Source organism: Chelmon rostratus, chromosome 22 (assembly GCF_017976325.1).
Source record: "Chelmon rostratus isolate fCheRos1 chromosome 22, fCheRos1.pri, whole genome shotgun sequence".
NCBI lineage: Eukaryota > Metazoa > Chordata > Actinopteri > Chaetodontiformes > Chaetodontidae > Chelmon > Chelmon rostratus.
Window position 1 is genome coordinate 5466450 of NC_055679.1, and position 23448 is coordinate 5489897.

Consider the following 23448-nt stretch of genomic DNA (forward strand, 5'->3'; position numbering starts at 1 on the left):
GCAAAAACACATATCAGCTAAAATGTTTGGCTGAGGTGAAACGGAACTGCCCGCATAGGAAAAGTCCTGATGATAGTTGAAGAAGAACTATTTTATCATGATATCTGTTATTGTTTTGAGGCCGAATTGTGTGCTGTTTTATGGAGAACAGATTTAGTTATAGGAGCAGCTTTCACACAGAACCGGTACTGATGATGTCTGTAACCTTATCTTTTATGTTCTGCTGTGGACTGCGGCTATCAGCCAGTGAAACGTACCCAGATTATTCACTTGGACCCTCTCCACGAAACCCCCTGAAGAACTTCCTCTGAACATGCTCTCCGGCATTAAAATTGTGATTAGACCTATCCGGTTTTCCCTTTCCGATTATCTTGGATGCTTTCAAATGCGCTGTAGGAAAAATGGAAATGGAAAGAATTGCAGCCAAAAGCAGAGTTTCTGAGCTCAGTTGAATGATGAACTGGATAAAATAAAAATCCACTGATAAAAAATACAACGCTTGAGTTTTGCCACAATAGCCACATTACAATTTGCATATGTACAGTGTCATATGCTTTATTTATGCAATATTCGCCTGGCAGTGTTAGGGATATATTGGACTTCAACAGGTTTTGTGCCTTAACGTTTATCGCCAATATTAACATTTTCCGGCAAAATAAGCTTTTGAGCGCACCAACAAGCTCGCGTAGAAACGTACAACGTCGGAGCGTCACATCAGTCCTTGAACGCAGCACCCGTGCGCTCTGGTGAAGCGTGTCGCTCCCACAGCAGCCAGATGAGATGGACACACTGGGAGCACAGCAACAGGTTGGAGTTGCTGAAGCTTCTGGAGCTTGATTTAACTGTGGCGTCCACTTTGCAAAGCTGATACGATTTGAGTGTCTGCGAGTTCAGTTGATGGACAAAAGCACTGTGGACGAATTTTGTGCAAAAAGTTACTTGGCATGTTTTTAGAGTTTTTTTTAGGGAAGTGGAGCATCCTCGAGCGTCAAGGCAACCATCAAAGTTCTTTAAAACTTTTTTGTTCGCCTTTTCAGCTCACTGTTGGCAACTTGGATGCTTGAGGGGACCTCCAGTAGAAAACAGTGAATAGAAACAAAACTTTTTGTCCGGTGAAGCATCACCACAGGGTTTACAGACCAGAAGCTTGTGACGCCTCTCGGGTTCTTCGGCATGTTTGCCGCGGCTCTCCTCCTCGCAGCGCTCTGCGTTTTTACGCATCTGGACACTTTTACGCACGGGTGCCAGCTCCCGTCCGAGTGGCGGCCGCTGAGCGAGGGCTGCCGGGCGGAGCTGGCGGAGATCATCGTGTACGCCCGGGTCCTGGCGATCCACCGGGAGCCCCTGGGCGGCGGGGCAGGCAGCCTGTACAACTCGCTGCCCTTCGGGTTCGGGTATGGGTACGAGGGCGCGGAGGAAGGGCTGCTGTACTCCGCGGAGGTGGAGCTGCTGTGCGACCAGGCTTGGGGCAGCATGCTGGAGGTGCCCTCTGGATCAAGACTTAACCTGACCGGACTGGGTTACCTGTCCTGCCAGTCCCACACCGTGATGGAGAACTACTCCTACTTTTTCTTCCTCAGGTGAGGTACAAGGCTCGGACAAATTAATCCAAATAGCTCCAGCACACATTTGGACTCTAAACACGAAGTCAAGCAGTCCAGAAATACGTTTTACTGTTGCCATTAAAAATTAGACCACATCCCATAAAACCGTTGGCCAGACAGGAGTGCATTTGGGAAAAAAGCAATTTTGAACCAACTCTGTAATAACTCTTCAGAGTTTGTTTTGGAGAAAGCTGTGATCTGCAGTAACATGTGTAAACAAGACTTTCCATTAGGTGAGACTTGAAATGTTGTCTTTTTACTCACTGCATCTGTCTACCAGCTGTAGTTGCTTGTTATTTTGCAGAGGAAATTTGACCTGCACAGCAAACTACAGACTCATTCGATGTATTTCCAACCCATGAAATGCATCAGCTTATGAAACCTGCATTGATGCTTGCAAGCTTGAATTGATTGACGCAAACTGTAAACCCCAGCTGCTGTGCAGGCCGGTGATTCCTGCAGCAGCTTCAGCTCTCCCCTCACGGTTTTCCTGCTCCACCTCCTCCGCAGGATGGACGAGAACTACAACATCCTCCCCCACGGCGTCAACTTCCAGGACGCCATCTTCCCCGACACGTCCGAGAACAGGCGCACGTTCTCCAGCCTCTTCCAGTTCTCCAACTGCACCCAAGGCAGCCAGCCTTTCCACACCTTCAGCCCGGAGTGGGACACCCAGGAGGACAGCAGGGTAGGGCACCATCAACATCATCACCTCCTGAGTAGAATAAGATGAAAAATGTCCCCTTCAACTGTGAGGTCAGCCTTTTTGGGTGTTTGCAGAGGGTGTAAAGAAACCCGACACCAGACAAACAGCAGAGAGCTGCGGGAAACTAATAACTACTGTTGGGGTGTTGTGGTTTGTTAGTAATATTCACAACATGAATAAACTGTTGTAGCTAAAATGTGCATGAGTGAGACAGCAGAGTGAGGTCTGGGTTTGTGGACACCTAATCCTGAGCTGAATTGTGACTCTGCTGACAGGAATGTGGTGAGGATCAGCAGAAACATAGTTTAACTACGCTCCAGCACAGTACAGAGCTACACACACACACACAAAGATAAAAATAATACAGTAGAGTAGAGTACTTACACACATGCACAGAAAAATTGATTATGCTCTTAATAGATTGGTCACAAGCAATCACGTCCCAGCCAGCTGAAGATCACAGAAATGACTGATTGGTTGTGGTCCGTGCGTCCTCCTGGCTCCTCAGGCAGACAGGACGCTCTCTGCACAGAGGTCAAGGGTCAAATAGCAGAGATCCACGTCTTCGACAGGCAACAGTATGGAAGCGCGTCAGCCTGCAGCTTCGATTCATACCAGTATGGAGGAACGTTGCCCGCTGGCCTGGGACCAGATATAAGCTGGACCCTGTCAGGAGTCTGCTGCTGCTGCCATTTATTATCACACCTGCTCTGAGTGAGCTGAGTCTTCACGTATAGTCATGACAGTGACAGGCAGGACTTGCATGGCCACGATCAGAAGGGACCTTGTATCAGCCATGTAAAAAAAATAATGTTGCTTTGATATAATGGTCAGGGTTTAGAGACCCGAGAGACTTACAACTGACTTGACTTGGACGTGCCCTCCAGAGCTTCACACAAATGACTTGAGACTTAAACTGGACCGACCTTGAATGATTTGAGACCTGCCTTGAACTTGCCACAAAGGACTTGAAATTTCACCGAATGACACGAGATTTGACTTGTGTCCACTGTCTTGAAACTTGACTTGGACGTGTCTTAAATCAACTTTGACTTGTCTCAAATGATTTTAGACCTTACGTGGACTTTGACCAAAAGAATGTTCACTTCACTTGCCTCAGATGACTTGAGACTTTGACATGGTCTCTTCTGGAACAATTAGATACTCTGTGTCCATTTGTCTCCATTTATTTGAAACTTCTTGGACCTGTGTCAAATGAGTTTTGACTTCATTTGAAGAACTTGAGGTTTGAATGGGACTTGTCCTGAGTGACTTCACTGACTTGAGACTTAACTTGGACTCCCTCTGTTGAGTTGGACTTGCCCCAAAAGACTTAGATCTCACAGATTAGTCTCCAGAAAATCAAGAAGTGATACCGGTCTAACGTCACACAGCACCTGCATCATTTCACTCATTGAAGAATCAGTGCATTTGCATCTATTTGTGTAATTAATGACAGAAACCGGCTGAATTACATCTGTTAGCATCATTGCATTAACAGTCTGTTGCAGCTCGTGCCTGGCTGACCTGAGCGCTGCCTGCAGCATATGTAACGAGAGACTTGCTTAATTGTTTCCTAAAGGGATTTATGACATTTATTTTCGTTGTGCGCAGTCAAACCTGCTGAACAAGGAAAGGTGCAGTGGTGCGGTGTCTTCCTCTCCCTGTTTCTTCGGGTTTGACCTGCAGGGTGTGTCTTTTGAGCTGCGTGGTCAAAGGTCAGCGAGGCAGGGGTTAAAGACAGCTCACGAGAGGACGAGCACTCGCACGTAGAGGCCGAGACCTTCAGGCAAGGTGGAGCAAAACAGGTGTTTTGCTCCAGGAATTTATGGAGGCGAATGAAATGGAAGGACCCTCTTCTTCCTCTTCATGTCCCTCCTTGCCCTTCCATGTTTTCCGGCCTTTTGTCGTTTGAATTTGAAAGCACCAGCTTTGAAGCAAAAGAGGGAGCTCTTTCTTTCCCTATGATTTGCTTTGGCCGCAAATGAAAAGACATTAAAAACAACCCAGAAGAGCAAGATCCCGGCATCTAGAATTCTGAGTTTTGTCCAAAGGATGTGCTCCCCCGGCTGCATCGCTCTCTCGGCGATTCGAAGCTTCAGACATCCTTCAGCTGGAGTCTTAACACAAAACATTCCTAAAATTGAGAGGTGGTTTGCTTCTGGTTTCAGCCTCGTGGGAACCAGACGCCCCTCCAGAAGGACAGACAAGAGACTTCCTCCACTTTTCTGCCAGAACCTTCAATTAGCTTTTGTGAAAGCCTCCTCTTATCAGCAGCTCTCAGAGCAGCTTTAACCGTGAGCCGGAGGTAGAGACTACTGTAAGCCAACTAACCGTGCATGTTTCTTTTTTCAATATCTTCTTTTGCCCTCGCTTGATATGATAACGACAGATTCCCCAAATGCTTCATAATCAGCACATTTCCATGTTTACATGCGCCCCATAATGGTTTGACTGGGACCACAGCGAGGGAACGCTCCAGCTTGTAACTGTCATGTAAACGCCTTTAACAAGATTTCTGACGCTCATTAACATTTTATGTGGACGCTTAGAGGGATAAAAGGAGGACAACACAGTTTGTCTTTTTCACTCAGGAGTGAAAGCTCAGTATAATTAAAGTGTGTGTGTGTGTGTGTGTGTCCTGCTTCCTCTGTCTCGTCTTTGTTTTACTTTCTTTCTAAGCCTCCCTGTTGTTCTTTTTACCTCTTCACCTCTTACTCTCTCTCTCTGTCTTACTGTCTCTGTTTTCTAACCATCCGTTTCCATGAACACACACACACACACACACACACACACACAAAACAACGTAAAACCTCATGAGAAGAGGAGAAACCCCGGCTTGCCTCTTTGACGTCAATAGTGAAGCTCTAAAGACACTAAATGTGTGTGTGTGTGTGTGTGTGTGTGTCTGTGTCTGTCTGTGTGTGTGTGTGTGTGTGTGTGTGTGTGGTAGTTGGGGGGACTCATGCTGAGTCGTTGTATAAAGTTAGAAAGAGGGATCAAAAGTCTGCAGAAATAAACGAGCAGTCAGGTCAGGCTGGACACGCACAAAGTCTCTCAATCCCATCAGCCCTTTACTCTCACGGCGGCTCTGCAGGCTGGTGAAAAGCAGCACATGCTGTCATCTCCAAGATCCAAGCTTGAGTTTGCTCATGATGAACGTCAGTCCCAGTGGCGTCGCGGTCAGAAGTATTAAAACCGTCCTCAGCGATGCTGAAGCTTCTGTCACAAGGTGCCCGTGTGATTGGTCAGTGACTGTGAGGAAGTTAAAACTGCAGCGCCAATTTACTCCTGACATTACACACCTGTGTGATAGGAAACATCGCACTAAACAATGAAGCGATCGAGCCAAAATCCACGTTCTGGATGTTTAAATACTCTGAAACCCATATACAGATGTTTAAAGCTGCAGTATTAGATTTGGCTACATGGGGGCAGCGCAACAAGTGGTAAACACAATATTGACATACTTTCTCCGTGTAAAGTTGATATGGTGATCGTATTAGAAACAACTTGTAATTTGGAGCAACATTACCATTCATTTGAAGTTGTGTTTCTGGCCACCTGACAACACTCTCCTTTAAACTCTGTTTTTGGTCTCCACTTACTCCTGGTGGGAAAGATCTGACTCTTCAGCTGCTAAATGGCTTACAGCGGATTTATCAAAACGGCTTTCTGCCGAGGCCGGAAACCACAATTGGAGCCGCGAGACTCAACCAGAAGAGTACATTTACTGCCCCTAACACCAAAACAGCAAGCTGAAAGATGCTAAAATGCATGATAGAGCTGAGGGATAACTACAGTGTTGGGTGATCATCTGTGGATTCGTCACGAGTGACTTCTTTCATTTCGCATACACTCTTTATTCCATTGTCAGTGTGAGAATATTGTTAAATGCAGCTTTAAATGCATTTGATAGGACTTTGAACATGCGACAGTTGCTCCTCCTAAATGTTGACGTGCTGCAGCCCTCACAGTTCTGGACAGAAGAGACCATGTCCTTCTGTGTTAAAACCTCTGAACGCTCGAACTGAGGACATTTCGTACATGCATGTGTCTTCACATGTCCGCTAAATGCTGTTTATACAGATGATGCTTAACAGCAGGCAGGTGACGCCGGATGTTTTGACAGGTGCTGTGCGTTTGTGTGTGCATGTGTGTGTTTGGGGCATCCCACCGAGAGCCTTCCTATGAGAATGAGGGAGGGTTCAAACTGTAAAAAAAAATGCACCAGTGTTATGTAATATGGATTTGATTTTGTTTTGATAAATGGGAAGAAAGAGGCGTCACTTAAAGGGTCAGTCCACCTAAATTGCAAAGAAAAAATTGAAAAACTGAGTAGAAAATAGACTAGAATTAAGAGAAAATAAAGCAGTCACAGTGCAAATTAAAGCTGCATGAGTTATAATGCAACAACGTTTTATAAACTTTTAGTGTACTGAAGTACACCAGTGAAAATCATTCATGAGCATTAATTCAAAACACAAATTACAACTATTACAAAAATAGTGTATTACAAAGGACTTGAAAATAAGTATACATAAGTACACCTCATTACCATTAAAAGTATTTGTAATTTAGTACACTTTTTAAAAATACTTTGAAATACAACAAATATCAGCCTCTGGTGATATCGATGCAGTGGACTTGACCGTATTAGCATCGTGTTAGTGGAACACAGAACGATTAGCATTAGCTTCAAATGAGATAGCAACATGTTGGCCATGAATGTGGGTTTCTAGATTTCTTCCAGCTTTGTTTGTCCTTCTGACAAAGTGCAGCCGTACACGAACACGCACGCGTTCCCCCGCTGCGCCTACGAGAGCGCTCACCCCCGTTAACCCTGCTGCTCGAGGTCAGCTGCGCTCTGCCAATGAGATGGAAAATCAGGGCCCCTGAAACATCAAAGTACGTGACCCTCGCATTGTCGGGGAGGGATGGGAGGTCCACGGGGTGAAACATTTATGTTGCGCAGACACGCATAAACAGCATACATCGCCTTGTGGTGTTTTGCACTGGTAGCAGGGAGCCTGTGCGGGGGTCAGGACCTCGACTTTATTTCCCCATCCTCCCTCCTTCCAAGTGTACTGGGCTTTGCAGAGAAGAGGAAAAACACGAGCAAGGGAGAAATAATAGCACTGTGGAGATCAAAGCAAAAAAGATTTTTTCATTTTCTCACAGAGGCTGCTGGGAAAATCACATCGCCAGTGCTCCCACCAGCTGACGGGATGGCAACTGGCGGTTTACAACAGTCTGGTTCCCCTGTTAAGAAAATAACCCATCATTGACAATGTGTTGACTCACTTTGCCTCCCCTCCTCTCTCCAGCTACTGTGCTCCTCGGTGCAGGCCGCGCTGTTCGAGGAGGAGGAGCGAGGCCGCAAGCTGCAGGAGCGCCTGGCGGCGGCGGAGAGGAGGAACCGGCAGCTGAAGGAGCGCGTTCGCAAGGTGAAGCGCTCGCTGAGGAACACCCGCAAGGCCGCACGCAGGGCCGAGCAGGAGGCGCAGGAGCTGCGGGAGAAGCTGAAGGCTGCGGAGTGGAGGGCGGGGCATCACCTCAACGCCATAACGCAGGAGGAGCCTCCGCCCGGGCGCTACGCGAGCACGGCCATGCGCCAGCGAATGCAGCTTTAACCAATCCCACCCGCCCCAAACTGCCACCCACCTGGACTGAAAACTGGCTGTGGAGAGCGAGGGACTGCTGGGCGGTCTCTGTGTAAGGGACAGACAAATAGCAACTGTCACATATGAGTAAACACACTTTTAAAGTCATAATCTCTATAGTTTTCTTGTAAATAAACTACTCTTTCTCTCTTTTGTAACCCTGATTGTTATAGACAATCAAACGATTGTTTTCTCGATGAGGCGGAGCACTGCTTAAGCACCGCTGCCTTCATGACCTGGACTCAGCTGCTGCTCAGAGCTCCTCAGCGACAACACTGATGCATTACTCCGTTTGCCACCCAACCTGAAGTTAAATTAGTTAAAGTTTTAAAACAAAACAAAACAAAAAGTGACAAAAAGAAGTTCATAAATCAGGCAGGAATACAAGTCAGGCTGAGTTGCATTATGGGAAGTGTAGGATCCAGTGTTTAAAAGTCTCAGCCTCTGCTGCATCGAATGGGTAACCATGCTCATTAAAAAGAGTGGCCCAACAGTATAGCATAGTAAATCACAGGACTGTGCTTTTAAATCTAATATTTCTTTTGTTTTTGTGATCTGAACACAATTCCCAAAAATGGGAATTTCCTGACTCCAGTGCTTAGCTCTGCACAAACTAATTTTCTGGCCCTTTTGCACAAAAGAGCTGCAAACGTAATAATTCTCCGTGGGTCCGTCACTATGAGCGACCCCTCCCACGATACACACAGTGATTTGACCCATTGTTGGTATAAAAATGCTGATTGTAGCAGCTTTAGGTAGCTGAAAGGCTCTGAGTGGCATTTTTAGTCTTTTAGTTTTTGCAGCGTTGCATATTGAAAACAAAGAAAAGACACATTCAAAATTGCCTTTTACATGAAGCAATGAGAGGCGTTGCATTTAATTCAGTAATGTGATTTATCTGCTATTTCTTCAACTGAAATTACAAGCAGAGAGTGGTGCAACTGAGGAGATGTTTGATTCATTTGTTATTAATTTGAGTTTTTTAAACGTCGGCTTGTATGTGGACGTTTTTTTGTACGAGTGTTTTCCTGCATATAAAATCTGGTTTGGACGAGCATCGGCGTGAACGTGACACTGTTTTGAAGCAGGATATTAACATCTGGGTCACTGGAGTAAAAAAACAGCCACACACACTCGGCGGCTCAGCGAAGCCCTACAGCACCACACAGAGAGCGAAAAGAGAGGTGAAGGTCAGCAGACGTTTGATGTGTTGCGTTCAGGGACCGAAAGAAATGTGCCTGTGTGAATTGTGGATTACTCACTCACTTGTGGGGACTCACCTTCCTTATATAATGTAAATCATTATAGTTTAGGGTGAAGGTGAATCTCCAGGAAATGGATGTAATGTCCCCAAAAGTGTTGGAAATATGACTGTGTGTGTGTGTCTGGTCCATCAAGTGACAGGAATGTGTTTGTGTGGGCAGTAATGTTCTGAACAGCAGGAAGTCCCTGAAATATTCCTCTAATTCAGTCTGGAAGACCAAAAGCTCTGGAGGGAGGCGAGCAGCCGTCACATCACGAGGCCGCAGCGAGCGCATCGAAAAACATCAAATCACCAGAAGATGACAACACGAGAGGCAGGGCGGATGGAGAGCCAGCGACAGAGGCGTGTTCATCAAAAGCCAAATTGCAGTTTCTCCCTCGTGGCACAAACACAATCAAACGCTCATGATGAGGTGAGGAGCGAAACGGCGGCTGTTTGATGACCTGCAGTTGGTGACTGAGATGCTGAAATAATAAAAGGAATACAAAAAAAGGTGGAGCAGACTTTCACTGATTGTGCCTAGTCAGCATCCAGGTAACACAGGCGCTGGAGGTATTTCATGCCTTTCTAAGCCCGCAGCAGCTGGACATGCCCAGAAGAGCTGAGTTTCAGAGCAAATGTTGCTGCAGAGCAGAGTCATTGAAAGAAATGCAGCAACTACGACCAAAAAAACACAAACAGTTCAAATAAGTGTGACAAAAGGCTCAATAATTCAAAAGGTTAAAGCCACTGTGTGTAGAATTATTATGTGATGACAGCAGATTTCAAGCTGGAGTGTTCAGAGAAAAATCTGACAACCCCAACCAGAGTGGTTGTCCACCTATCAGAAGGCCTCAAGATACTGAACGCCAAATTGCTCCTGATGCTGTGCATCAGTGTGTTAATGCTCATAATGAGCAGGTTTCTGTGTGAATGCGTGAATGCAGGCATGTGTTGTAAAAGCACTTTGAGTGGTCTTCAGACTTGAAAAGCGCTATATAAATACAGTCCATTTATCATTCACCATTGAAAAACGGGCTCAGTCCAATCACCTGAGTGACCGTGGGTTGGAGGGTCTTTTTCGATACCAAATCTGGGCGTCACCGAAGTTGAGCTTTTAAAGTTCTTTACATAGCGGCTTTAAATGTCTGTCTTTGTAAGCTTGTTCGCTCAGCTCCCGTTGACATTAATGTTGGTTTTAGAACCCTTTGCACTGCGTTTTAACCCACCACATGGCAGAGCAGCAACAAGGATTCTGGTGGAAAACCTAATCCCCCGTTAACAAACACATATCAATATGGAATATGTATGTTCACATGTACGAACATTAAATGGTAGTTCAACCAACAATAGCAAAGGTTTAGCACAGACGAAGGATGGTATTGGCGTGAGCGTACAAGCAAAGCAACACTAAAACACTTCAGGTTATACTGATCAGCACACCTGCATGGATATAATTGGACAATACTGGTCAGCTGGTAGCCAATCAGCCACATGAAGGAGGCAGGTGATGCTAATCAGGTAATGTAAGAGTGGCTTGAGTGCTCTGCTTGAACAACCAGCTATGCTCGTCCAACCAGCGTCCATTAGCTGCTATGGGGGTTTTAGAGCTTCTCATCGTTACCTGTTTTCACCTCTTTCGCTGCTTGAATCTCGAAACTGGTGTAGTCGAGCTGCTGCGAGCCGGTTTACAGTTTGGTTTAATGTGAAGCTCACTAGCTGCTTGTAAACAGACAGTGGGACAGTGGAAGGACACATCTCAGGCCCCCCCTGCTGTTTGCAGTCAGAGCCTGTCTGTCCAAATGACACGGACGGTCTTTGCACGCTTCAGGTTCCCCGGCACGCTGCGGCCCCACCTCTACTTCCTGCGAGACTGCGCGCTATCTCGCTGTTTCAGATGATCTGCCTGTAATTAGTTTTACGGGATGCGTGTGCGCCGCTTGGCAGAGAACAAAACAACATGTCTCCGCCGGGGAGGGAGCGGGGAGCGGAGGAGAGGAAAGCCTGCAGCGACAGAAGGGCTGGAGGAGAGGATGGGAGGCAGGGGAAGGGGGGGTTAAGCCCTGAATTAAAGATGAGGAGAAATCAGTTTAAGACGCGGAGAGATCAGCAACTCCGAGCACAAACACACTTACAGCTTGACAGCCAGAGCCAACAAGCGGTGTTTGTGTGTGTGTGTGTGTGTGTGTGTGTGTCTGATGGGTAATTTTGATTTAGCAGAAATTCAATTCGGCTGCTTTGCTGCATGTGTGTGTGTGTGTGTGTGCATGGTTCTCAGCTTGATTGAGTGTCACAGGGACATAAAATACTTTTATTTCACAAGTGTGTGAGAGGGATGAATAAATTTGAATGGGCCGAGGCATTCAACTCTCTCTGTGTGTGTGTGTATCCACATAGGAGGAGCAGAGGAAGTGTGATGACTTGAACCACAGGAAGCTCCACCAGGTCAAACTCTGCTAATAAAAGGCCGACATTAACACAACTGTCCTTCAGGCGAACACAGCTCAGCGGGGAAGACTCAACACCATCTCAAGACGCCCTGCACTCACTTCAGTTACCCATGATTCAAAAGTTACCTTCAGAATGAGATTTGCCCTCAAACACAAGCAATGTCGGCGGATCAACAGCAGCACTGGAGAAAGGAACTGCTTTGTGAGTGTGCTTTGTGTGCTGAGTCTCCAGCAAGGTGTGAGGATGTGCTGCTAATGGAAGTGTGCTAACATGCTCACGTGCAATTAGCGCTAGGTGGTACGGATGCGATACCTTGATAAATTGAGGTGGGTCAGGTAGCCGTCCATGTGGATCATTGACCCAACACAATGCCTAGACATTACTGAATTACCTGGACATCTGTAAATATTTGGATTTAATATCTGAATTGATGTCAGTCTGGGCAGCTGTGAACAGTCACAGACCCTTGGAAACTGCTGTCACAGGAAAACACAGATATTGCAAAAATGCACAGTGGTCTCTGGTCTCTTGGAGCCTGTTTTTATCTGAACTCTTACTGAACCCTTTGTTGTGACTGCACAGCCGTTTAAGTGAGGAAACTGGAGTGAAAACCAGAGGAAGATCCATTCAGGCTGAACATATTTTCAAATTGGGAAATAACATCTGCAGGCAATATGTTTTTAACGCTTCAGTCCTTATAATGTACCCCAACATGTGCTAGTAAAGGCAACATCTGTCTTCTGTCTGCTAAACATATGCTGTACAGCATATATATATATATATATATATATATATATATATATACATATAAATAGGCTAAATGTCAGTAAAAGTGCTTAAGAGTGTCTGGTGTCTGCTTTATATCCACAGGCATGGATCCTAAAGTTTGCAAGTGTTGAAATATTGAGCACAAACATAGAGACACACACATGGGTTTACATTTGTAGGAAATGTAGTCCTAATTCTGAGTAGCGCTGATAAACCAGCCCCATCTTCTACTGTCAGACACACACACACACAGTAAAGAGTCACCTCAGGATCATTCAGGATTTATTCCAGGAGAAACACAAACGAAACACAATCAGTCGCTCTGGCCTGTGTCATCATGGTAACTCTGATATGTGCACATGATTGTCGAAGGCATCTGATATACAAGCCCCATTAACAGAAAGTCATCATCATCATCATCATCATCATCATCACGGCACAATAAGTGCGGCAGGCGGCGCCCGCTCTGAGACACGAGCGTGTCGTTGGCGCGGCGGCGCACAGGATGGGAGTTTGTCGTGGTCACATGCAGAGAGTAAATACAATACAGCCAGCTAACTCAGCAGGCTCTGGACGAGGACACCCACAGGGAGGCGCCGGGGCCAGAAAAGGAGCTCGTATAGAGTTTTAGTCCTACGAAAAATTATCAGAGGCCAAACACAGCTGCTAGCATGGCAGCTCTGCAATAGATTTACTGATGCTAATGGAAAGCTAGCAGCTCCTTCAGTCCACGAGAGACAGCGCTAATGCTGTGGCTCCTAAAGCATTTGGCAAAAATTCAAACACTTACATATAAGTAGTCTAGCTGAATAAGTCCGATGATCATAGACCAGCAGATATAGAAGATATGGCAAATTAAGCACTACATCTAACGTGTATCATACAGCTAATCAAGTGGCCTAAATTAATAAAATAGTGAATAAAATCCAGCTATTAGCCACATGTACTTGACAGAGTTAGCCACAGGGCCGGCTTTTGCCTTTTTGGGATAAAAACAGTCAAGAGAAAACTACCCTAAAGTTTGGCTATATAAAGCTAGCTAAGTTAGCTACTTTGCCTATCTTAATTTCCAGCTCAACATACAAGGCTTTTGCTAACATATCGCTCCTTAAGCTTATGTAGTAAATTTCAAGGTCATAAAATAATGAAAAAGCAAAGGTCTTTGGTCTTTATGTTTTTTGATTTGCTTTTTATCAGTTTTTGCAACACTTGCCGTAGGAACGGCGCTAGCTTTGAAGCTATTTTGGCTCAGTGGCCACAGTCAGATTTGCAGATAACTTGACGGCCAAGAAAAATCAACTCAATCTTCTTGGTTGCAAAACCACGTCTGAATATACAAAGTTTACTCCGAGTGCCCCGATGTAACCACAGCAGTACATTATTTATGTCATTTACGTATGCAGTGAATCAGCAGGAAGTCTCTAAGTAACACGGAGCGTGCTTCTTAATAAATGCCATCTAGCTGCACTGCAATAACCAACAAGATTATTTCTGCCTCTCTAAACTGTTTGTAGAACTGAAACTCTGCCTCTGAGTAAAGCTTTTGTGGCTCAGGCATCTCGACCTGTGTACGTCTGTACATACAGAGATACTAACATCATACAAGGGCATATACGATTATGCGAACACTCATGGTGAAATTGAATCCTTGAAGCACTTTTCTCGACATGCTCAGCGGCGTCTTCGTTAAAAAAAAAAAGGTCCGAGGGGTGTGAGCTCACTGGGCGGACGAGAGCGGGCCGCGGCCGCCCCCCCCCGTCCTCAACAGTGTGTTTCTGAGTCGGTCACAGCTTTGGATTTCTTCCTTTAGGATGGCAAAAAACGTAAGCCTGAGTTCAGTAAACGATGCTTTCACTTTTGGACTGACACTGAAGTGGTGGTGGAACACTGATGGCATCAAACTGCACTGTGTGGCTCTGCAGGTGGCAGTCTCACAGTGCTGGACAGTGTATGAAAGCAAACCGCGGGAGGGAGTAAAGGGGATTTTAGTTTGTTTTTTTTGTTTTTACATTAAACATTCCATAGAGAATACAATCAACTTCCCTCGACACACACTCGCTCACTCATTCACTCTCACGTGCCTGAACAGCAAAACATTTGTAAATATTATCTTGAAAATGATCATTCATATTCACAGTCTATTTACAGTAGCATCTTTAACACAGAAAGAGTCATTCAGATTTTTTTTTTTTTTTTTTGAACAGCAGACATAAAACCACTGAGCAGCATGAACCTGAACTCTCTGCCCGCCTCACAATACATTCGTAAACCCAAACGTCCAGACTGAAGTGGACGACATCACATTTTAATGAAACATATTCTCGCAGTGTTGGCTTTACATCTTTTGTGCCCGAGAGAAACCAGGCACACAGCTTTTCCACTGTAGCTCATTCAATAATAACAATAATAAAAATAATAATAATTACTAGTTAAATCATTGAAATCTTGCAGGGATTCAGTGTCTCTCACTTCCCAAACTAAATCTTTTTCGAACTATACTTGCTGATGTTGTTTCCTTTACTTCCTGATCCCACTTCCAAGAAAAAGCATTGACGACACACTTAAAAAAATGCTAAAAAATGCATAGCAATCAATGGGTATGTATACACGGTTACAGTGAGTACTCAGATTAAGGTGATCGTTGGAATAAAGCCCTTACATGGTTGAAAGCTCCCCCTCGGTAACACAGAGATAATTATGTGGACTGACTTTAGAGTTCGGTTAGGAGAGAAAAATGTAACACAAGACCCTGCTGTAAAAAATTCAGAATGAAAATATATGTCTGAAAGGTGATCTGTGAAGCCATGCAGTACGAGACACACGGGTGCTGTAATTCAGTAAGAAACACTAAAAAGTGAGCCTTCTCTACGGCAGCACATTTAAAATAACAAAATAAATCAGGCTAACTGGCCTTTTCTTAAACACCTAACTCTATTATTGGACTAAAACTCTATTATGACTGGATTAGTTGCTAGGACGACATGCATAAAGTAGCTGCAGTTTTTCAGTCAAATCAATAACCGCGTCAGCATCGTTACACGCAAGTTTCCTAATTTCTGCCGCGTGCTTGAACAGCGTAGCAGATCTGGTGTGTGTGTGTGTGTGTGTGTGTGTTTGCAGCTCGTACATATGAATGACTGGAGGGAACGAAGTGTTCTGTTAAAGGACAACTCCCGCGTCATTAGCATGAACACAGGCACTGTAGTTTATTTTGAGCCATCGCATATGCCGTCCGGCGGCTGCATACACGCACCGGGGCAACAAATGTGTATCAATCCACCGCTGAAAATAGTCCCCAAAAAAGTCACCTTTCTACAAACTACTGTTCCAGGGTGTTCTAGAAAATTACTCAAAAACGGTTGTGAAGTATTTAGAGGGGGGCTAGCATATTGTTGGTTGGGAAGCAGTGGCAAAGACCAGTTACTAAAGGAAGCAGGTTGTGCTGTTAACAGAGATTTAGACTGGATAGCATTCACAAATGTATAGTCGTGGTTTCCGTTAGTCAACATCAGAGCCAAGTAGGTGGAGCTTAATACACACAACAACACAGCGAGCCAGAGGTGAATTCCAGAAAGCTTGGGTGAGAGTTGATTTACTGTCATTCATACCGTACTCTGACTTCCATCCAGCTGTGGTCTCACTGACATGCCAAACAGACGAAAACAAGTGCTCTGAACAATGTGCAGATACTTTTCAGCACGACTCTGTGCAGATAATTGACAATGTAAATGGCAGCAGATTAGGAAGAGATCAAAGGTCAAAAAATCTCCCTGTTTTAATTTGCAGCTGGAGTTTATGTCCATAATTTTAGTTCACTTGCATCTCAAAAAGCTTCATACCTGACTAGTTCAGTTCAAACCCATTCATCAAGTAGAATGAACCCAAATGTCTTCATATCTAGCACTGGTCTTTGGCTACCATTCACAATAAAGGGATCGCTAGAATTTCACCTGATGGCTGTCTGATATGTGTGAGTGAGCACCCAGCATTGTACAGTGCTGCTCTCTGAGTTGCGTCCAGAGACACAATCTCAGCTCCTGCAGTCACATGAGAGTCATGAAGGTGACATTTGAGTTCTGAGTTCCCTCAGGGTGTCACATTAAACCATCATATTCAACTTAGATTATTAATGAAAATGGTTTTTGAAACAAAAACCTCAGAAAGCCTTGAATTTGACCAAAAACTGAAAAGCTGGTGACCCATTTGGACAGCGAGCTCACTGATGTTTTGTGTTGATACTTTCTCTGTGAATTAGCCTGTACTGCTAGGTGACCAGGTGACCAGGTACAACTTTTGGATTTAGGGGAAAAAAAACGCGTCTAACACCACGTGCACAACCTCACGTACTGTTGGACTAACAGAGACCAGAAGTCAATCAGTCACAGGCAGTCATGGACTGGTGCTCCATGTGGCCGTTGGATCTGCTGGCAGTCGGATGAGGGCTACGTTGGATTTATCAGAAGTAGGTAGTGGACAAAGGAAATATTTTGGTTTTGCTGCTCATAATGAAATAAATACTTGACATTTGCCAGTGCAGGGCCATTTCACTAATTGTGAGAACAGAGCTTTGCAAACCAGGCTTTGGATTTGGTTGTTGGGTCGTTGAATACAGCAGCGACCAACCTGCCCTCCGTGTTGTTTCTGCAGTTCTGTCCACAGCTGCTGTTCCTGAGAGGTGCACTACGAAGCCAGATCAATGGGTTAGCAAGGTATGTTGGGCCTAAAGTCAGAGTTTTCAATGTCACGAAGGTGGCTCTCTTGTAACCTGGCTAGATCACCACGGTAACGTGCTGCACAGTTCAGATTTAAATCAGCTTTAAAAAGCGCCATCTTTTCACTCGTTCTTTTCTTCACGATAATCTCTGTGAGCGACATAGATTCTCGGCTGGGGGAACACATTACACATGCAAACTAGCTGAGCTGAACGAAGCCGTGTAGTTACAGTAGTGCAAGCTGTATATGCGTCACGTTGTGGTTTTATGCCACAGGAGCCTACATGCGCTCAGTTGGTGATGTGGAAAATAATTTTTCCTGTTTGCTTCAGGTAATACGAACACTTAAAATTTTCCAAAGCATATCATCTTTCAATATTCAAGTCACTACAACACTGAATAAGAACACAGCTAATGTCTTAAGTCCTGGATCATTAACTGTGATGCCACAACGCCTGGACCAAAAACACTGACAGAAGAACCTAAACCGGGAAGTCGGTATTCGCCTGCTCACAGTGCGGCTGCAGTTTTCCCTGAGCACTTTTGAGCTGGGCGCAGCTTGACAATGCAAAAAGGTGTGATCATGGCTTTTTTAGAGGGGGAAGGAACGATAGCAGGCAGCAGCTTCTCCATCTTGGATTTTGTCTCAGGCTAAATATCCATGTGAGAGGCAGTTAAGTATCTCAGAGATGGTTTCTAAACCTTAAAACAGCGCTGCGCTGCTTGTGGCTGCTTAGCTTGGGAAAACAAAGGGCGAGCTATCATGCAGTCGCTAACACTCTCCAGTGGAGGCAGTTTTCCTGTAAATACCTCTCTCTATCCTGTCCTATTCGAAACCTGCTGTGTGTTTCATAGTAACCTGTATGTGTGTCCCTTAAAGGGTGATTGTTATAAAAATCTTATAAAGTAAGAAAATAATAAACAAATCAGAATCTTTTAGACAATAAACAAGTTGTGCAATGCTCCGACATCCACTTTAACTTTAAATAATACAATCTCAACTCTCTGATAAACATAAGTGGACGGTGGCTAATCTGTGTCTGAGAAATATCTGACCCTCTCTGTGCAAAATACATAAAGCGCTTACTCATGTTTTCATAGCTCAACAGTCGTATGGTACTTTTAAAGCACTTCTTAAAGCACAAACAAACAAACAAACAAGCCCATACGGACGTAGAAAATATCTTAAAGGTGCTATATGTAGCGTTTTTACATGAATAAATCATTGTCACATCAGTTAGCTACATTCGTAAAATTAGCGTAAACAAATCCGGTCATCGCTGAGAGGACCCTCTGCATCAGCCTCTACTCTGCATTCAAGCAGTCATCGGGTCAGATTTGGAGGGAAACCTGCTGGGTCGCTTTATGGCACGTAACGGGAAGAGGGCGCTGTTGTTCCAGAGCAAACACAGCCGATTTTGCCGATGGTGGAAGTAAGGAGAAACAACGGGGTCTTAACGTAAGGAAATAATGAATAGCTGCTAATTAGTGTGAGGTAGAGGTGACCACTCATCCTGGCCATGGTCTCATCTATTTACAGTAATTATACCAAAGTAGCACGATCAATTTGACAATGATGTTTGCTTTTGCAAAGTTACACATACCACCTTTAAAATGAACAGCGATAATAAACAATAAAACAATCCAGTTGCCAACAGTCAAACCTAATTTGGAAAAAAGCTGAATAAAGTGGCGCAGGAAAGACCAGATTCAAGAGGGAAGCTGATGTTGACTGAATAATACGATACCAACGGCCCCACCGTGAACCACCAATGACTGCTCAAGCTTGCAGCAGCAGACACCCATTCATCATTAAACAGCAAGCGATCGCTGCCGGCTGTGCAAACATCCTCAATGAGAGTCAGCGGCTGTGCTGTTGCCGTGGCGGCAGGAATCCTCCACGGCGTCCCCGTGGGTGTACAGTATGGCGCTGCGTGGCTTCAATCGGTGGGGTGGAGGTAAAGTCCTCTGCTCTCCCAGGAGCAGGGCGGGGAACTGGCTGGGGCGTTTGGTGGGGGGGGCGCATCCAAGTGGAAATGCAGTGAGGAGAGGGAGGGGAGAAGAAGAAGAGCGCGTCCTCTTCCTCTCCTTTCGTCCTCCGTCGCTTTCCGTCTCTCTGCCTCACAGCGCGGTGGCCTCCCAGCTGGTTCCCCGCGGCACCTGGCGTCACTTGGTCTCCGTGAGCACCGGCGCGGGAACTGCGGAGGGATGTGGCCGGTTCAGCTCTGCGCCCGCGGTGGGAGAAGAAGCTGCGGACGCCAGACTGCAGGGTGTGACGGGCGCAGTTACACCTGAGAGGGGACAACCAGTAGATCCATCAGCAGCATATCGCTTTAAGTTAAGAGTTGGACAATCGCTGCTTGGTGGAGGGGTTTAGTGAATGATCAGCTCTTCAACTTTTTGTATTACACATATGTTTTCTTGCCTCTCCGGTGCCACTGACTCATACTCACATTCCTTGCGAGGAGCTGCTATGTTGTTATCTACTGATGAGGCTTTGCTGGCGGCCGCATTGGCGCTCTGGCTCTGCGCCGCCTGGCCGGTGTTCGCGCTCTGAGCCGGCTGGTTCTGGCCCGCCTGGGCCGGCTTCTGCGTCTGGCTCGGCCTGGTCGGCGGGTTGGAGGCGTCCATGCTGCTCCCCATGCTGCTGCCAAGCTGCAGCCGCCTCATGTGCCGGACCACGGCGGTGGCATTAAATGCTTGCTGGAGTGAGGGAGGAAAAGTGAAGCAAACAGCATTTTAATAGCAACTTGTTATATTATATGTGTGTCTTGTTAAAATCAGATGTTCTGGAGCTACAGAACAGTGAGGGGTATAAACCAAATTATTATCAGTCAGAGAGAGCAGGAAGGAGCAGAATTGTCCAAATTGTGATTTTACTCACTAAAAATTTTGTTTCTACCTCTTGTTTCAGCATGAGGTAGATTTTTCAGACTATATTTGACATCTGGGTACAAATATGTAGATGTTTAGTATGTAAATAAATGGTTTAAAACTGTTCTCATGTGCTACATTCTCACTATGTAAGCTATTATGTTGGCAAATAATTGCCACTACATGGTAGCTAGTTCATACAAATCAATTAACACCACGCCATGGAAACAGCAATGCACACAGCTGTAAAGGTACTGTTTCCTCACGCAGAATAGATCATCTGTTTACTTTTCTGATAACTACATCGCTGCTTGACTCATAAATGTTTGGACAAGCTTCATATTTGGTTATTTTGTGATGTTACGTATGTATGGCCGCGTCTCCTTTCGGACTGATTCAGCCGTGGATGCCTGGATGAGGTGATCAGACACTTGGAGCAGAGCTGTTTGCAGGCTGTGAGAGGATGTTCAGTCCAGTGTGGGAAATATAAGAAGAACTTGTCTAAACACTTGGGGCATTTACAAAAATTTTGGGACAAATAATTTTAAAAAATGCATAAAGTAGCAGTTTTGAATGTGAAATGAGCCCTTTCAACAACTGTGATTTTATTGAGGAAGAGCCTTCCGTACAAACCACTAGATGGCAGTGTAAGATAATTATCATCAGAACATGACAGTATTTAATGGCCTTAATCTAATTAGATTTACCAAAAGTTCTAGTTGAGAGGATGATGTTAAGTCAAAACCAGCCTGACTTCATCGTTGTGGGTCTGATGCAGCGTGTGGTGTCTTACAGCATCACACACTAGTAGCTACAAGTGCTGTCAAAAGAGCCGACGTGAGCGTAATGCCCCTTCTTTACTGATGCGGACCCTGCTGACGAGGACGAGGTAAGATGAGAGTCTTGGCTATCCAGCGCTGCATCTCGCAGACTCGAGACATGTTGTAGATTTTGGGACCTAAGAGCTTGCTTCACTTTTGCACTGAGCTCAGTAGCATTAAAATTCCATCCCGCCACCAGTGTGCAAGACCTGTGACATCAGCGTTAGCTCGCTAACATGAACAGCCAACTTGCTGTCACAGAGGAGAGCTGTCTTATTCACCAAGAACCTTTTTTTTCTCCATTTTTCAACTGCAAAAGCGGCAACTTTCCTCGCCGTCTTACTTGCTGGCTGTGGCGTTGGTGACGACCCAGGATTTCGGTTGCTTTAATTTTTTCAGTGAGGTACTGGTTCATTGCAGCGGCCAACGACACTGCAGGTGCAGGACTACCTGGCCTCTGTCAGGTTTGTGCGAGAAGAGATTAAATGAATGGAATGTAATAAATATGATGGTTTAATGCCGGATTAGAAAATTGGCTTAAACTGCAAATACGTGTTTTTTTAAAAAACTTAGGGGGCATTTTTTAGGGGCATTCTGAGATTTCTTGGGGCATTTTTGCCCTTTTCCCCAGTTAGTCCAGTCACAGTTATTGCCTTGCTTTCGACATCTAGCTCACTCTGGCCTGCGCTCTCTCACACAGCGGTCATCATTTTGCTGCTCTGGCTGCCTGCTCCATGCACAGCATGAAAAACACTCAATTTATTACACGTCAAGTGTATTCTTATTACATTTATTTTCTTATTTGATACTTCAGAAAACAGAAGAGGGGCAAACGTTCTGGAAATACAAACATTTTTTCCATCCTCATTCCTTTTTTTCCATACTTATCCAGACCTGGAAATCAGTAAGTCAAATTCCCTACTTTTACAGACTGTGTTGGAAACCTGTACAGGGGATTTCTTGAAATGATGATATTAAAAAAAGATCAAAAAAGCAATTTTTCATTTAATAGAGGCTTTGAAGTTACAGACCAGAATCTGCTTTCAATGAACTGGCACTAGTGCAAAGGTACCATGATATGGTCTTCTGCTGCAGTTGATCTTCTATTAGAAACATCTGAGGTTCAAGTGTTACGCAAGCTGGATGTACCATTAACACCCAGAGCTGAACGTGACATACTGCATGAAGAGCAGTTCTTAAAGAAAGAATTATTTGTCTCAACTCTTCACATTCCTCTCTTTTCTTCTTCTTCAAGAGAAGTGGATGATGAGGGTTAACCCCTGACCGTGTGGCGGGCCAGGTTTTGACTACAGAGTGATTCAGCTTCTAAAAACACACATAATCGTCTGAGGGGTCGTACTGGAGTCGTACCAAAGTTTCCTGCGATAGAGCCAAAACCACAAAATATAAACTGCAGTAAACAACATTTACCCTCCATTTGCTCTTGGCGAAGTTCTTTCTGATCTGCCGGCTGACTGACTCATGGATGTTCTTGCAGAGTGCTGTATCCCCGGCGATCCTGATACATACACACACACGCACACAAATTCTCTGTTAACACCTATGACTGTACATCAATACCTGTATTGATTTTATGCCTTTTTGTTAGCCGGTGTATGGCGTTCTGTGTGTGTGTGTCTAACCAGGGGTGTCTGAGTGCCTGTTCACAGGTGAAGCGCTTGGTTGGATCTTTTTCCATCAGGCTGCTGATGAAATCCTTGGCTGGGAGAAAAAAAAAGGCCATAAACATCCATGACTTTGGACAAAAAAAGACATTTGTGACATAAATAACACTGATGATCTTTGACATTTCAGTCAGTTTGAATTGCTTGGGCAAATGTCCACCTGCACGGACTGCCATTTTTTTTGTCGGCGTCTGCTAAAAAGCTGCCTTCTGTAGAACACAATCTCTCCAATACACTAGAGTGACAGCCAGGCTAAATGCTAACATCATGAGCTAACATGCTCAAAAGACTCATACACACACACACACACACACAGTTTCAAATAGGTTTCCAGCAAACACGAACTGGTTTTACTGCCAGGCTTCCCACATAGCTGTGGTGGTGACAGATTCCCCCCTCCCCACACACACATACATGCACACGCACACACACACAGACACACATGCACACACTTTCCTAAATACATTGATTCCAGGCAGATGACGTCAGAGGCGGAGGTGATGGAGAGGTGGTGTGTGGGCCATATGTGCCACATGGTGGACGGAGGAGGAGGAACGGAAAATGGTCAGACAAGTAGAAGACGGAGGAGGAGGAGGAAGGGGAAGACAAAGGCTCACCTGAGTCCGATATGTCGTCCCAGTACGGTGCGTCAAACTCGTAGTCGGCCTTCAGGATCTGTTCGAACAGCTTGGAGTCGTTTTCGTCGTAGAACGGAGGGTAACCACACAGCCTGCAGACACCAGGGTTACTCAGTCAGCCATTCACTCGCTGAGTCACTGCTATCATTCATTCACTCTATTCCTCATTTAGCCATTGATTGATTTACACATATGACTCAGCCATTTCATACTATACAAAGCAAGTTATTCAGCCGTTGTTTCCTGATTTATCTATTAACTCACGAACAAAACAATCAATTCA

The 23448-nt window shown here is 45.1% G+C and overlaps 2 protein-coding genes across 2 annotated transcripts in view; one reads left to right on the forward strand and one right to left on the reverse strand.

Annotated features, from left to right (window-relative positions):
• The first annotated feature begins 795 nt into the window (after nt 1-795).
• On the forward strand, nt 796-9011 carry ccdc3a (coiled-coil domain containing 3a). Its single transcript, XM_041964242.1, has 3 exons — nt 796-1580; nt 2115-2292; nt 7638-9011. The coding sequence occupies exons 1-3, from the start codon at nt 1174-1176 to the stop codon at nt 7941-7943; spliced, it is 891 nt and encodes a 296-aa protein (XP_041820176.1). The 5' UTR covers nt 796-1173; the 3' UTR covers nt 7944-9011.
• A 10302-nt stretch (nt 9012-19313) lies between these two features.
• The window catches only part of camk1da (calcium/calmodulin-dependent protein kinase 1Da), a 49327-nt gene continuing 45192 nt past the window's right edge, over nt 19314-23448 (reverse strand). The window contains exons 7-11 of the mRNA XM_041963657.1: nt 23145-23257; nt 22486-22564; nt 22274-22361; nt 19601-19850; nt 19314-19438 (exon numbers count right to left, since the gene is read on the reverse strand). Coding sequence (XP_041819591.1) covers nt 19314-19438; nt 19601-19850; nt 22274-22361; nt 22486-22564; nt 23145-23257 — 655 coding nt within the window. The remainder of the gene's footprint in view (nt 19439-19600; nt 19851-22273; nt 22362-22485; nt 22565-23144; nt 23258-23448) is intronic.

What these genes read in the sequence shown, in the direction of transcription:
- ccdc3a (XM_041964242.1), top strand. Translation starts at nt 1,174, where the DNA reads ATGTTTGCCGCGGCTCTCCTCCTCGCAGCGCTCTGCGTTTTTACGCAT. An exon ending in TCCTACTTTTTCTTCCTCAG is followed by an intron (nt 1,581 to 2,114) that starts GTGAGGTACAAG and finishes CCTCCTCCGCAG; the next exon opens with GATGGACGAGAACTACAACA. An exon ending in ACACCCAGGAGGACAGCAGG is followed by an intron (nt 2,293 to 7,637) that starts GTAGGGCACCAT and finishes TCCTCTCTCCAG; the next exon opens with CTACTGTGCTCCTCGGTGCA.